Below are 14008 nucleotides of genomic sequence, written 5' to 3'. Positions count from 1 at the left end.
CTATGATGCTATTTTTAATGCAAATGATATTTTATTGCCTATTCTTGTAATAAGTTTTCCTTAGGCATTATTAAATACCATTATTGAGCAAATATATGCGATACTTTGATCAATAATATCCTAAATTGTAACAGCTAATTAACTGTATCGGATTATTTTCGATGAGAAATTCTTCTTCTAAGCGAAGATATAGAACAAATTGCTGTCAATATTTAACATGAAGTCTTTGTGATCTCATCGGAGTCTATACTGAATTATTATCATGCAATAATTAGCAAAATATATTTGATTATTGCAAATGTTATTATGCAGCAATAAAGAATAAATTTGAAGATCATGAGATTTGGTTGTGATTTATAATTAACTAGTAGAAGAGGTTATACGATTCTAATATTTTATAATCAATCTTTGCATGCTGCTGCAAATATACTGTCGTGACGAAATACTGCTATTGCATTTTAATGTCAGTGTTCAAACAATAGGCTAATCTCACGAAATATATTAGAATAGGGTCTGCAGATTCTAACTAAATCTTCAAAATTTCAAAATTGCATATAGAGTATTCCTTTGCGTTTGATAGCATCGACTTCTAGCATGTAAAAGTTCTTATCACAATACATCTTGATATTTATTATATAACATAAGCGATCTTTCAAAGAGATCGTGAACGAGTCCTTAACGTCTTCTATAGATCAATAAGGTAAATTTTGTTATGTAAAATCGACAGTAATGACAATTATTGTAATCATAGCTCTGGCTATATTCTTAATATAAAGTAAAAAACCCTATTATATTCCTTGAGATTGCCCATCTTGTTACATTTATGAGTTAAGGAAACTGTAATCTCTTTGCTTTTCGCCATCTAATTTAAGACATAAAAATTAATAAATAGCAAAATAATGTCTGTAGCATCTTGTCTCCAAATACGTGTATCTAGATCATTCATAACATTTTATCTCTACGATTGTAATTATCAATATTATCTTTATTGCGTATTTGCGTTTAAAATAATGGTGAAAATTATCATATAAATAGTGGTAAAAAATTAATACAATGTACATTGTTAAACATAGTGCAATAATCAAATCACCTTTTTGTCTAGACATAAAAGAGACATACTGATTAATAGAACGGAGGCAGTTTTGTTATAATTGATGTTAGTATTGATAGTCAAAGTTATCATTATATATAAACTATAAAGCTATTATAGCGTTAAATCATATCTCGTCTTCTAGGGTTTTAAATAAGAACCATAAATGATCATTTTTAGAAAGGGTTTCTTCAATCTTTTTGATAAACGTTTCTTTCAAGAATTAGCATAGATGACAACGAATTGTATCCATGCACATTGCACAAGCAATCATGCGTGTGGCTCATGATTAAAAACAACGGATAAAGACTGAACAGATCTATTTTGTCAATAAACTCTACTGATATTCATTTTCAACGCCGAATAACGAAGTGAAAATTCCAGTAGATTATTTATAATTTATTACTTTACTCAACGTATGGAATGCTTTTGAAAGATGGGGTACCGAGTTAGCGGCCGTGTCCATAGCTTTAAATCTTCCTCATCATATATAACACCATCGGAGCGACGTTGTATTTGGTTTTTAATCCTGCTTCTAATTTTAACCTTAGTAGTTTTACCAATGTTTATCATAATTTTAACAGTTCAAACAGCCACTGGAAAATGTTCTTATTACCTATCCTATTATAATCGGCAAGTACCCGTAACAGCGTTAGTCAGCCCTCCAGGATGCGGTAACGATTGGGTAAGTTATATGGTACAGGAAATATCTGGATACCATGTCGGTAATGTCTACGACCATACAGGTAAATAAAAGGATGAATTTTAAAAATAGATATCATTTGGATCGTTATGTACGCTTCAACGTTTTATACAAGTAGACTAAAATGTACTGGTATATGTTTCAGCCAGTTACTACTGGACACATCTATTAATTTATTATATTAACTGTATCCTTAAACCTATTTGATTGCAGGTGCTTCAGCAATTGCCGTTGAGGCCAATTATATGAATCTCATTGGCCCGGTTGATAGGGCTATCGTCATTATTCGAGATCCTTATGAATGTATGCGTGTTTCCTACGAAAAACAACATTTGCCTGATGTTCGATTTAGGTTACATTACTTGGAGCACAGTAAGTTATATCCCATGTGGGCAATAAAACTTTATTAATCAATAATTGCAGGATAGTTTATAATTTTTTCAGTCTTGTTTTTTTTTTGTTTTTTGTTGGCCTTGTCTATACTCTCACCATGCTTCAATATATTTGAGACGTAATTATCATATCATTAAAGATCGAGATCACATATTATAATACAAATGTATGATCTCGGAAATACATTGGTATCAATTAGTTATTGTTACTAATCTTAATTTCCTTGCAAATGTAGGCGATAAATGGAGAAAACACGCGACTTCTGCTATCCTACTATGGAAAAAACTATATATGAATTATCTAGCCTTTCGTGGACCCATACTGTTTGTTAATCATTCCAATTTAAAGAGTAATCTCAAATATGAAATGCATCGACTAGCTAAATTTCTAAAAATCTCTGCTGATAATAGAAAATTTAGTTGTGTTGCTCGAAGTTATAAGATTCGAAAATATAAGCGTATGCCCGCCCCGTTATCGTTTAATCCATATAAACTGCTTAAGCCTGAAGTTCACCATCTGGTTAATACCTCCAAAATAACTATCATGAAATTAATCAATCAACGATGCCATGATAAAAATTCGAATAAATGATGTTCTACGTCTATTTATGAATAGACATATCCATTCAAGATGGCAATTATACAATTCTATGGTATATTCGAGATTAAAGTTATAAAGTGAAGATAGTAATAATATAATTCCTCAATCAATCAATAAGATGTCATTCAACGTTTATTTCCTCAGTTAACAATTTTTCTTTCGCATAAATTATATGGACAATCCAAAGTTACTATAGCGTGCATCATGGATATTATATTGAAAACTGAAGTAATATCGGCGTTAACACCGAAGTACTTAAAATAATTGCAGACTAAGGCCATAACAGGAATGGATACGATATTACTCAGTATTCAGTGTTATGTCTCTGGCTAGTAGAACTTTTACAAATAGTGGCACCGTGACGCGCACAAGCTTATGTAATTAAAAACTCCTTTATTGCGTTAGCTTAGCATATTTATAAGTATACATCGTACACTCATATACGCATAACCTTCGGATTTCTTATGCTACTCATCGCTATTACCGTATCATCTTATCACTGCGTATACATAACATTCAGTTTATCAGAATTGAACAATATTTTAACAGGCATACGCGGTTTTTATTGATTAATATCAGATGATTGGACTCGAAAAAAAATGACTATCCTGATGTTGTTCTTTACAAGACTATGTGGTTCAATGTGATTATTAACCGTCGAAAAAAGAAAACATGCCTGATCATAATGTAATTTGTGTTGATAATAAAAGGAATCATATACGTATAAGTGTTAAGAAACTGCACTTCATTTATATTCTCTATGCAAGCGTACTAAGTGTATACTGTGTGCGATAGAATTTCTAGTAGATACATTCTCAAATTAGATCTGGCCAGTTTCCTCTGCTCATTTTAATTACAGTACTGTACTGCTATATTTACTGTAGCATCTTTGCAGATGGATCGCAGTTTTCCTCTTAGAATACAAGCACTTCTTTTTATTTTTGACTTCTACTAGATTGCACCACATTTTGTGTCCCCCCCCCCTGCAAAATTACTTTAATATGTGTCACTGTTAATACGGAATAACAGCTTACGGTGTAAGTACATCTGGGCATTTTTGTGGATATTATTGCCAGTGGTCGTAAAGGAAAGAGTCAATGACATGACGAATATTGTAACGTAACTTTTGATTATTTATTGGCTGGGCAACGGCAGGAACGCCGGTAAGTTATTCCATCGAGCCCTTAAACCATTCCAAATTGATCTTTTGCGAATACACATCCGATGTAAAATCCGAACAAATTATTGAATATCTATCTACTGCACGCCCTAGAGTATACTTAGTAAAGTGGTGTGGAGTCAGGGACTACTCAAGAACAAATTTGACCCTAACTCGCATCTCCCCATTCCCCACTCTTACTTTCGAATGGAAAGGGATTATAAAATAACATTGAAAGATTGGGTGATGAGGAAAATGACATCAATTTGTTCACGATACAGTGAACAAATTGATGTCATTTTCCTCATCTCCCAATGTGTGCCAGCTGGTAGAGTTCTCTTTCTGAATTTCTACTGTACACTACAGTACAGTATGATGCTATTTCTTGTCCAATTACTTACTGTACTGGTGTAACCCTTTTTACAATGGACTGTAGAAAAAAAACAGATTCGAGAAACTTGGAAGATCTAAAATCTACACAGCAGTATTACAGTAATGGCGATCAATCGTCAATGACCGACAGTAATGTGCACCTTTCACGTTTGAGTTGAGATACAACACAAATCGCAAAAAACTGCTGAACCTTAATAAAGATCACAAGATCTACAGCACAGTAATTAGGTCAATCTGGAGTACACGATCTTCATTACTGTATCATGGTTCCAGGGTGCACTGCACAGACTCAGTACCATGGTTGAAGCTTTCTTCTACAGTACAGTACTGTACAGGACAGTATTGTACTGTACACGTACTGTACAGTACTTGGTCCGAGTCTACAGTACGTGAAACAGAAAGTAATTACAGTACTGTACTGTATACCGTACAGCACTTGAGTCTACCGTGCAAGAGCAAAGGCTGCATATTGCTCGACTGCCTTTGGGTCAATTTTTCCTCTTGTCTTCATTAGGTCCAAAAGCTATACTAAACTGTGCTGACGTTGACTTTCATTACGGATAATAATAAATAAATAAATAAAAATAATAAATATACTTGGCGGCGTGGCCGATGAAATCGCATTGCAGTTTCCTATCAGAAAATTGGCCTCTATAGTGTATGTCCATGATTGTAGAATGGTACGCTAATGCTTTCGTAGAGATGATTCATGAAGTACAATCCACTGGGCCATTTTTTTCAATCGTTTAGCAGGTACTACGTAGCGCTATAGGATAGCATTGTACTTTGGCAGCATGGAGATTGATTATCTACGAAATGATCGTGTCCTATCCAACATAGTACAGTAGTTTTATCCATACTGTCTCGTTGCTCAGACGTAGCGCCGGCAATCCTTATTACAATGGACAATCTCTATCACCATCGACGACAAAAATTGCAACATCGGCCAATTTCTTATTTTTCAGCCAGCGAGTGCGCTTTTGCCTTTTTTTTGGCATCGATATTTATTGTTTTAGTCGTTGTAGCACCAGCGCGTTTAATTTACTATTCTGTCCTCGAAGCCAAAGGCGAATGTTCTGAACGATTATCCTACATCAAACGTAACTCTCCTGTCACTGCATTAGTTGGTCCTCCTGGATGTGGTACTCAATGGGTTCGTTATATAATACAACAAATTTCAGGACATCATGTCGGAAATATATACGGTCGTACAGGTTAGTCGGTTTATTCAGCACGCTGATGATCATTTTCTTCTTCTCTTATGATATGCTACATGATCACTGTACTGTACTTTGGAATTTTTCTCCTCCTTTTATACCTTGATAATAATTTTTATACCAACCTTATTACATTGATCTATACGAAACTTTTCTTTCAAAGCCTCCAACCTTAAGATGAGGCATTTTCTAATGCCGGGACGTGAACAATTAATCTTCTACATTTTTCCATTTTCTTCTATTTTAGGAGCCTCGGTAGTAGCTGTTGAAACTAACTATTTAAACCTTGTTGGTCCTGTAGATAAAGTCATCGTTGTGGTTCGCTCCCCATTCGAATGCCTTCGCGTTTCTTTTGATGGGCTCTATTCTAAACCCCGACAAATTGTAGCCTCGAGATCTCGATACCTAAATCGTATGTGTACCAGTACTAATGTGCAGTATAATATCTTCTATCCTTGATTAAATAAGTATTCCATCTTTCAATATTTCTCATACTATCAATCGAGATAAACGACTAAAAAATGTCTCTTACGTTTGGATGGTGTAATCATTCTAGAAATCTGATTAAAATATCTTTTATTGCAATAATACGATGACTGTATAAATGATACCCTGGCTGCTACTATTACAGTATAACGGCATCATTTCTAATGCATCAAAATTAAAATGAATGAAAGTTAATTACGTCTATTTTACGCAGGTAATTTATGGGAAAATCACGTCAGATTTGCTGGTAAAAATTGGGAAAAATACTATAAAACCTATTTAGCCTACGATGGTCCAATTCTGATAGTGCATTACTCCAATTTGGTAACAAGCCTCCGCTCTGAAATGCACCGTATATCTCAATTTCTCAACCTTAATCCTACGAAATTGAAACTTGATTGTGTAGCACGGAGCCCGATAAGTATCCGTTTCAAAAGAACTCCAGTTAAACTACCCTTCAATCCATTAGCATTTGTTGCAACGAATATTCAAAATAGCATACGTAACTCTGAAAAGGTTATCATGGACATGTTAAATCAGCGGATTCATCAGGAGGAAGCACGTAAAGAATCCAACAATAATCGAATTACGCTACTTCCATAGCATTAAATAGCAAAGCGATGATGAACAAGTCGTGCTGAATATTGCACGTGTTAGTAAAGATATTTACAATTACAACGCAATAAACCCTCCATACCCTGCTTAGATCATACTCTTATTAAAATATTCCTTTATACTAAAGGCTGCATTATTTAAACTACTCCGCAATAAGTTGCTCGTATATTACAGCACTGCACTGAATAATGTAATTAATTAATCGACAAATTAGGTGTTCATGTATTTATTCACGCCTCATTTATTTGGTTTATTGTCAAAATTGGGATCTCTGTTGCAAGCGTTACACGACATAAAATTATGTCTTCTAACATTTGCCATATGCGTATACCATTTATACTACACTAATTTAATAGTTGCCCAATGAAATGTTGCAATATATTATACGGTATTTGCTGGCTAATGACGAATTATTCTAAGAAATCTTTTTTTATTTGGGGGGGGGGGAACCAATCATCAACAAGAGAATGACTTTTGCTGTATGACACACGCACAGTAAGATATCTGCAGCAACTGCAGATTTTGGTAATCAGTAATACGATAAAAAATATAACTTTTTCCTGTATATCTTAAAATATTATTTACAAGAAACAAACGATTCTATCATTGGTGATACATAGCCCTTTATTTTAATGGTATTCGTTACTGTCACTATCGGCCCTTGTGTATAACTATATATGCTGTACCACGTTTTTTGAGTCTTAATGTTGTTATAACTAATTTGTACGATGAGAATTGCACTGATAGGATTTCTGAAACAATTTTCAAGCCATCTCATTAAAATAAATCGGACACTTCTAGCAACCATTACAAGCTCATACTTTATTTCAACTGACTGTTACACTCCTAGCATTAATTCAAATAAAGTAACATGTTGTTATAACTGATTTATATGATGAAAACTGCAATGATACGATTTATGAAACAAGTTACCTGCATTAAAATAACATAAATTGGACACATCTAACAACATTACAGGCTCATACTTGATTTCAACTGCCTGTCACTAGGGACTACTAAGAGAGCTCTATTAGTAGTCCGTGTCGTCACTCTCTTAGCATTGATTCTAATAACGTAACCACTATACTAGTATAATGGAGTTGGTCTCCTTTACAATAGTAGTAACCTAACTCAGGGTGAAATCTAGTTTCTAGAAAGATACCATAATCAGACATACTATTAACAACTGCAAAACATTGTTAATACAATACGCTCTGTACCAACTCAGGTTTAGCCATAAATGTCAGCATCAAAATATTCAGTTAATTTATTATAAACGAGTAATCGATCTATTTTATGTTCAATAATGTACAATAAGTTGCACGAAAATTCGTAGACAGAAAATGCACGATCGAATAGAGGAATAATAGCAATAATGAATCTATTGGATTGACCACTGCTAGAACAAAGATGAGATATCATATCTATAAATACGTAATTGTACACGATGTTGATACACTACAAGTACTATAGCATTATTGCCATCGCATTCTAAGGGCAAATATCTTAAAAAATCATAGGTAGCCAAGACGTAATCGCCTAAGAAACGTCCATCGCATCGCCATCAGCGTCTCCTTTCGGATCTGTTGCGGCTTCGTCATCAACTTCATTAAACATAAAAGATTTTTGATACTCTTTTAGGAAAGAGATTGTGCGAGACTCATCTAAGAACAGTCCATAAACTCTCTTTACGTCATCCACGCTAACTTCAGTGCCCTTTAACAGAGATATATGAACATTGATCATAGGTCAATGACTGCAATTATTAACGAATATTTCGCAAGATCAGCACTCCTTTCATACTAACCTTTCTCTTCCTGGAAACTAAATTTGCAGCTGTAATAAGTTGTATGGCATAGCGAAGAGAAGTATCTTGGCCGATTTTGGTCAACACGGACAAAGCATCTTCAGATATTTCGACATCTTCTTCTTCACAACTTTAGAATGTAACAAAAATTAAATGAGCTTCAGTCTGTAATAGTATAAATAACTACGTGTAAATTACCGTATGGTTAAGATTTGTTTTACTTCATCCTCATCATAAGGTGACGTTGAAATGATTAAAAGTCGATCAAGTAAATCAATTGGTATTCCATGAGGACTGCTATAGTTTGTTCCACGAATTCTATACGATTTTAATCGAAACCGAACTTTAATTTAACGCACGAATACTTAACTACATGCCCAAATCATCGAAATGTACTATTAATGAATAGCGTAAGGAAAAGACTAACTTTGTAATGCCACGATTTGTAGCCATAATCAAGATTGGAGCTAGATCACTTTCCAATGCTCGGTTTAGGAACGAAAAACATTCAATATCTAACATGTGAACTTCATCAATGAACAAAACCTATCAACAAAGGTCAACAGAGGAAGACTACGTCAAGTTGGTTTAGGATCTTAGAAACTGGTTATCAACTTAATAAGGATACACCTTCAATCTATGCACGTGTTACATCCTATTTCATTAGTTATAAACACTTACCCCAGGAACTATATCAGCTTTTCCTTCTTCTCGCCATTCTGCAACTTTGGTATTAATTTGTTCGCGAACTTCGGTTTTTATTTCTCCGGTATCGCCTAAGACAGTTGCGTAGTATTATCAAAATGAGCAACTTTGCAAAATTTCCTTCATTGTTGTGCATAATTTACTATACGATAATAATCTAACTAGATCGAGTAATGCTTCTATACAGACCGGAAAAAAGAGCTAGAAAGCCTTGAGTTCTGCTATTGATAACGTCAACCTCATGAAGCGTGACAGTATGAACAACTTCCTTCCTTTTTTGTAATTCGCCTTCAGGGCACTGAACAAACTTTGTCTGCATAATCAATATAAATAAGGATTAAAATAAGACATAGATACATAGACGATGTTTTTCATATGTCTATCTAAGTGGTTGTAACTACTACAAATTTATACAAAAGTAATTACTTGAGGTCCCATTGCATCATAGTCTCTAGCCCGTGTAAAAGACCTGCCAAGACGCGATATTTTCCCGGTAGCTTTATCAATTGTAATAATATCACTAAAGACACCAATATGATAAATGTTAGCTCTACGGTATCAGTTAACTTTGATGTTATCAGAAGTAGTCGCTGATTACCCAGCTTGAACTTTTTCTTTTGTTAAAGATTCAATCATTTTCGATCCTAAATCATACACTGTTTCCATTTCAGTAGTTTTCAATATGAGTTTACCAACTTTCTGTCCCTAAAACAATAACACGGTTAATATATTCAGACAGTTAACCTAATTTTTGTTGGCCGATAGACATCTATAAAGAATATTTGCAACACATTTAGCCATGCATCAGACGATATTACAATGTTAACTTACAGAACCAGTAGCTGGACGATCGATTTGAATTTCAACGACCTCTCCTTCTATAATTTCTGTCTCTTCTCTAAAATATTTGCATTCAACTGTTACGCATTCAATCATCAAATATACATATGAGGATATTCATAACTTGATAGTCTCATAACTTACTTGATTCTTACTCCGATGGACCGCCGGAAGGCTTGCGTTAATGCTTCCGTTTTACTCATTTCGAGGGAGAATATTTCGCTGCCAGCTATACTTGTGAAGGGTGTATCTGTGCCAAGAGCTTGAGCCATACCTTTGTATCACCAGAAAGAAATGACATATGACACCGATATTTAGGGTACTCGATAGATGTATGACAGTAGTCTAAATCGCTCATCGTAATTCTAATTACCCATTGCAATAGCTGTTTTCCCAGTTCCGGGATGTCCAGCTATTAATGCAGCGCGACCAGCAATTTTTCCATCCTAAATGGAATAATAAATAAATAATTATCACATTCGTACATAAAAGCACAACAGTTATGCACAATACTTGAGCCGCAAATCTTCCAGCTACGACCTACCCTAATCATTTCAAGAATAATTCCTGCTGCCCTTCTAGCACTGAGCTGGCCTACCATTCCTTGCGAAACCTTGACATTATATTGATAAAAATTTTAACTTATAAACTAGCAATTTAAAGTTAACATTACAAATCTATAATTAAATAGTCCCATTTTATAGAATGTTGTAATAGCTCATAACATACTACTCTGGCCATTGGCTCAAATATCGACATTAACACACGAAGTAGCAAAAGATAGAAAATTACTATAACGGTACCTGGCGAGCCTCTAAAGCATCGTCTAAGCCTAAGCCTCTGACATGAGAGTGAGCACCTATCCATGCAGGAGTTTCAAAAAGAGTCCTCTTAACAAATCACTATCATGGAAGCGTCTAAAACAAAATCCTTATGCGCACATTGGCAAAATCAGGTAAAGTGATTGTCGAATGTTTCGTATCGACATCTCTCGAGTCAACTTGATATCAAGAAGTGCATATGTCATTTCTCTAACATAAACTATAAATATTGGCGTGTAAGTTATTGTCATTGCTGAGATATATATTGACAGAATAGGCAATTAAAAATGTTAGTAAGGAGACAGCGACTACGCTACTAACCAAACAGGCTAGCTATAAACAGCATCACTTACTCCACTTTGTACTGGATATGCTTTAAAATTAAAATTTTAGAATACTGTAAATAGCAGATATCCAAGGGTCCAAATAAGACTTTACTTTCATGATTGAAATTTGATCGTAGTAATCTAGCTCTATTACGAATCATATTACTGTATTGGAAAGTGCAAATTTGTTAGCGCGCAAAACGTTGTAACCTGTTACTGTACAGTACTGTCAGTACGCGTACTATATACAGTACTGTAAGTACGCGTACTACTGTATATACTGTACAGTACTGTAGTTGAAATTTTTACTAGGAAAGCAAGTTGCAGTTTAGGATTAAAGGAGTCACTGGAATTTCTTTACATGAACTGTCAAAAATAAATTTAGCTGATTGAAGTAAGCAGCATGGATCCAGCAACGTTAGTAAAACATAAATTTAAGACTAGTACATTGCAAACTACTGTGGTATTCGGTAGCAAATAATAGGCATTGAAGAGTAGTGAACAAGAAATTTCGAATTTTTAAGCGGTCTTTCATACCGATTCGCTCAACTCGAGTAATTTCTCTCACTTCCTGTACTGATCCTGCAGTTGCTGCTGCCTGTAACATATCAAAGAAATATTATTAAAACGTTATATTATCAAAATGCAAGAGAATTATATTTAAACATAGTGAAAGATCTCCACTTTTGCAGACTAGAACATGGTAGTAACTCAGTAATCACTCACCGACGCCGCCATGCTTGACCGTTCCAACTACTGTAATGTAAGTACTGTGCTGTACACTAATCAATACGCATGCGCACATTTCAACAACACTACAGTAGTACAGTGCTGTGTCACCCTCAATTACAGTGTACAGTACAGTACGTCAGTACTGTAACCGTATCGTCACTGTACCGTTCCAGTGCAGTACTGTGGCACTAGAATTTTTTATTCGTCTGATACAACTGCCAATGGCTGTAGTTGCCACTTGCGAGTTGTGTGTGTAATGCCGCTGTACAGTACCTTACCCATACTATGAACTACTAACGGATGGACTGCGGCACGGACTACTGAGAGTAGGCCTTGCCTGACTCTGGTCTCTATCTCTGACCATACTACGCACTACAGTACAATAGCGATCGAGTCCATACTTTAGTACAAGTTATACAGTGTAGAACACGGCTGATCCTCTCATTTCGTGAACTTCTCCATGAAGACGTAAGACCTGCATGTATTACAACGTGACTTGTAAAATGGCGGAGCGACTAATACTTCTATAAAAAGTAATCAAAACATCAAGAGCCAATTGCTCAAGGTTGTACTGATCCGTCTGCAGGAAATTGGAGCCAAATTGAAACTACATTTCTTCAAAATTTGAGTACATAATTTAAGCCAACACTGTAGCTGAACATTAACATCTTTCAGCCATTTTAGAGGGCTCGTCACGTCCCTGTAATAGTGGTCTTATACTGCACGGTATACTGTACTGTAATGTAATAATAACTTCGGTACTTCAAGTAGATTATGTTTTTGTAAGCTTAAATTGACTAGAAAAGTCAAGTCTTTTCTTTTGCAAAGGCCACTTGGATAGTTTGTTTCTGACAGTAAAGCATGTATAATGGTCATGCTAAATGCCTAGCTGCAAAAGCCTTGCTTAACTGCATAGCTACAAACGTTCATGCAAATTTTATTTAAAAGCAATAGGTATGAAACTGGCCAGCCAATATACCGCTAATGGCTGCATTACCGACTTTGGCCGTAACCAGATATACAGAACTGTGCAGTACTTTACTGTACTCCACGATGATTAGACTGTGACACACCGCAGATTACAGTTTGCAGAAGCATGAGTTCTAAACTCGAGCTCGACACGGCATCGTATCCTGTATCCACTAATATATATCTACTGCAATTAGCTGAAATCATTCTACAGAAGCACTTTTCACATATTCCGGGAAGCAGGAGTGTTGATAAATTCTATTTTAGTTCATACTATAAAGGAAGCAAATATCTACCTATCTGTAAATAGCAGTAAAATAAATTCCAATAAAAACTAAATCAATCAATCAATACATGATTGCTTTTTGGATGCATGTACTGTACTTGGAACAGTTCAATTTAATTTACTGTTAATTAAATTAATTTATTTATTTAAAACTAAACGTAAATTTACCATAGCTTTATTACCCTTACAAGTGTAAAAATAAACTCTAACGAACCAGCTATTTTCTCAAATAAACACCTGCACTTGCTAAAACCGGCCATACGAATTAACTATTACAAGATGCTTAACCCATCCTACCATATAACACGTTTTAATAATAACCTCCATCTGTCACTCTTTGCCGTGTGTTTGGTCTTAACAAGTCATGCAGTAAATTTCCTGTCCTTAAAGATTCAGCTGTCATTATGATTCGATATATTGTAGCGCCACTTGGTGAATCCTCATTCAAAATAAATGAGCGGAGAATAAGCCTAAAATCATGACTACATAACCATAATTTGTTCTACTGAGCTAGTATAACTCCTTTCTTTTGTTTCTTCACTGTATAGAACAATACGCCTATACTGGATGTACAATAATTGTATATAGTAGTGTTGCCGGTGCAATAGATGAATATGCAATTACGTAGAATGTTAAACAGCTACAACTCGAAATGTCATTATAATTTTATAGATTCTGATATTCATGTAGTTCCGACCTATACTTTAGCATGTGTTAACTATTCCAAATGATCTAGAATGATTTGATTTTGACATTCGATCCTTCTCCTACTTCGTATTACATTATAGTATTATTTTTTATTGAATTTCTATTTTTTCTATCGCTACTGAACAAGTTATCGATCGATACGACGCTAGGGCTGCATT

General features: G+C 34.8%; 3 protein-coding genes across 3 annotated transcripts; 2 read left to right on the top strand and 1 right to left on the bottom strand.

Annotated features, from left to right (window-relative positions):
• Positions 1–1526: 1526 nt before the first annotated feature.
• Positions 1527–2777, top strand: TRIADDRAFT_51746 (uncharacterized protein; the record flags this gene model as incomplete). Its single annotated transcript, XM_002108595.1, has 3 exons — positions 1527–1836; positions 2007–2165; positions 2422–2777. The coding sequence occupies 3 exons, from the start codon at positions 1527–1529 to the stop codon at positions 2775–2777; spliced, it is 825 nt and encodes a 274-aa protein (XP_002108631.1).
• Positions 2778–5239: 2462 nt separating this feature from the next.
• TRIADDRAFT_51745 (uncharacterized protein) lies at positions 5240–6644 on the top strand (the record flags this gene model as incomplete). Its single annotated transcript, XM_002108594.1, has 3 exons — positions 5240–5552; positions 5803–5967; positions 6256–6644. The coding sequence occupies 3 exons, from the start codon at positions 5240–5242 to the stop codon at positions 6642–6644; spliced, it is 867 nt and encodes a 288-aa protein (XP_002108630.1).
• Positions 6645–7928: 1284 nt separating this feature from the next.
• TRIADDRAFT_36940 (uncharacterized protein) lies at positions 7929–11762 on the bottom strand (the record flags this gene model as incomplete). Its single annotated transcript, XM_002107798.1, has 14 exons — positions 7929–8372; positions 8464–8593; positions 8662–8781; positions 8891–9009; positions 9145–9239; positions 9358–9481; positions 9595–9688; positions 9767–9873; positions 10000–10066; positions 10153–10282; positions 10382–10454; positions 10553–10621; positions 10812–10867; positions 11693–11762. The coding sequence occupies 14 exons, from the start codon at positions 11760–11762 to the stop codon at positions 8196–8198; spliced, it is 1431 nt and encodes a 476-aa protein (XP_002107834.1). The 3' UTR covers positions 7929–8195.
• Positions 11763–14008: the final 2246 nt, after the last annotated feature.

This window comes from Trichoplax adhaerens, genomic scaffold (assembly GCF_000150275.1).
Source record: "Trichoplax adhaerens TRIADscaffold_1 genomic scaffold, whole genome shotgun sequence".
NCBI classification, from domain to species: Eukaryota; Metazoa; Placozoa; class Uniplacotomia; order Trichoplacea; family Trichoplacidae; genus Trichoplax; species Trichoplax adhaerens.
Note: the sequence above shows the minus strand (reverse complement) of the source record. Positions and strands in the feature narration are given on the sequence as shown.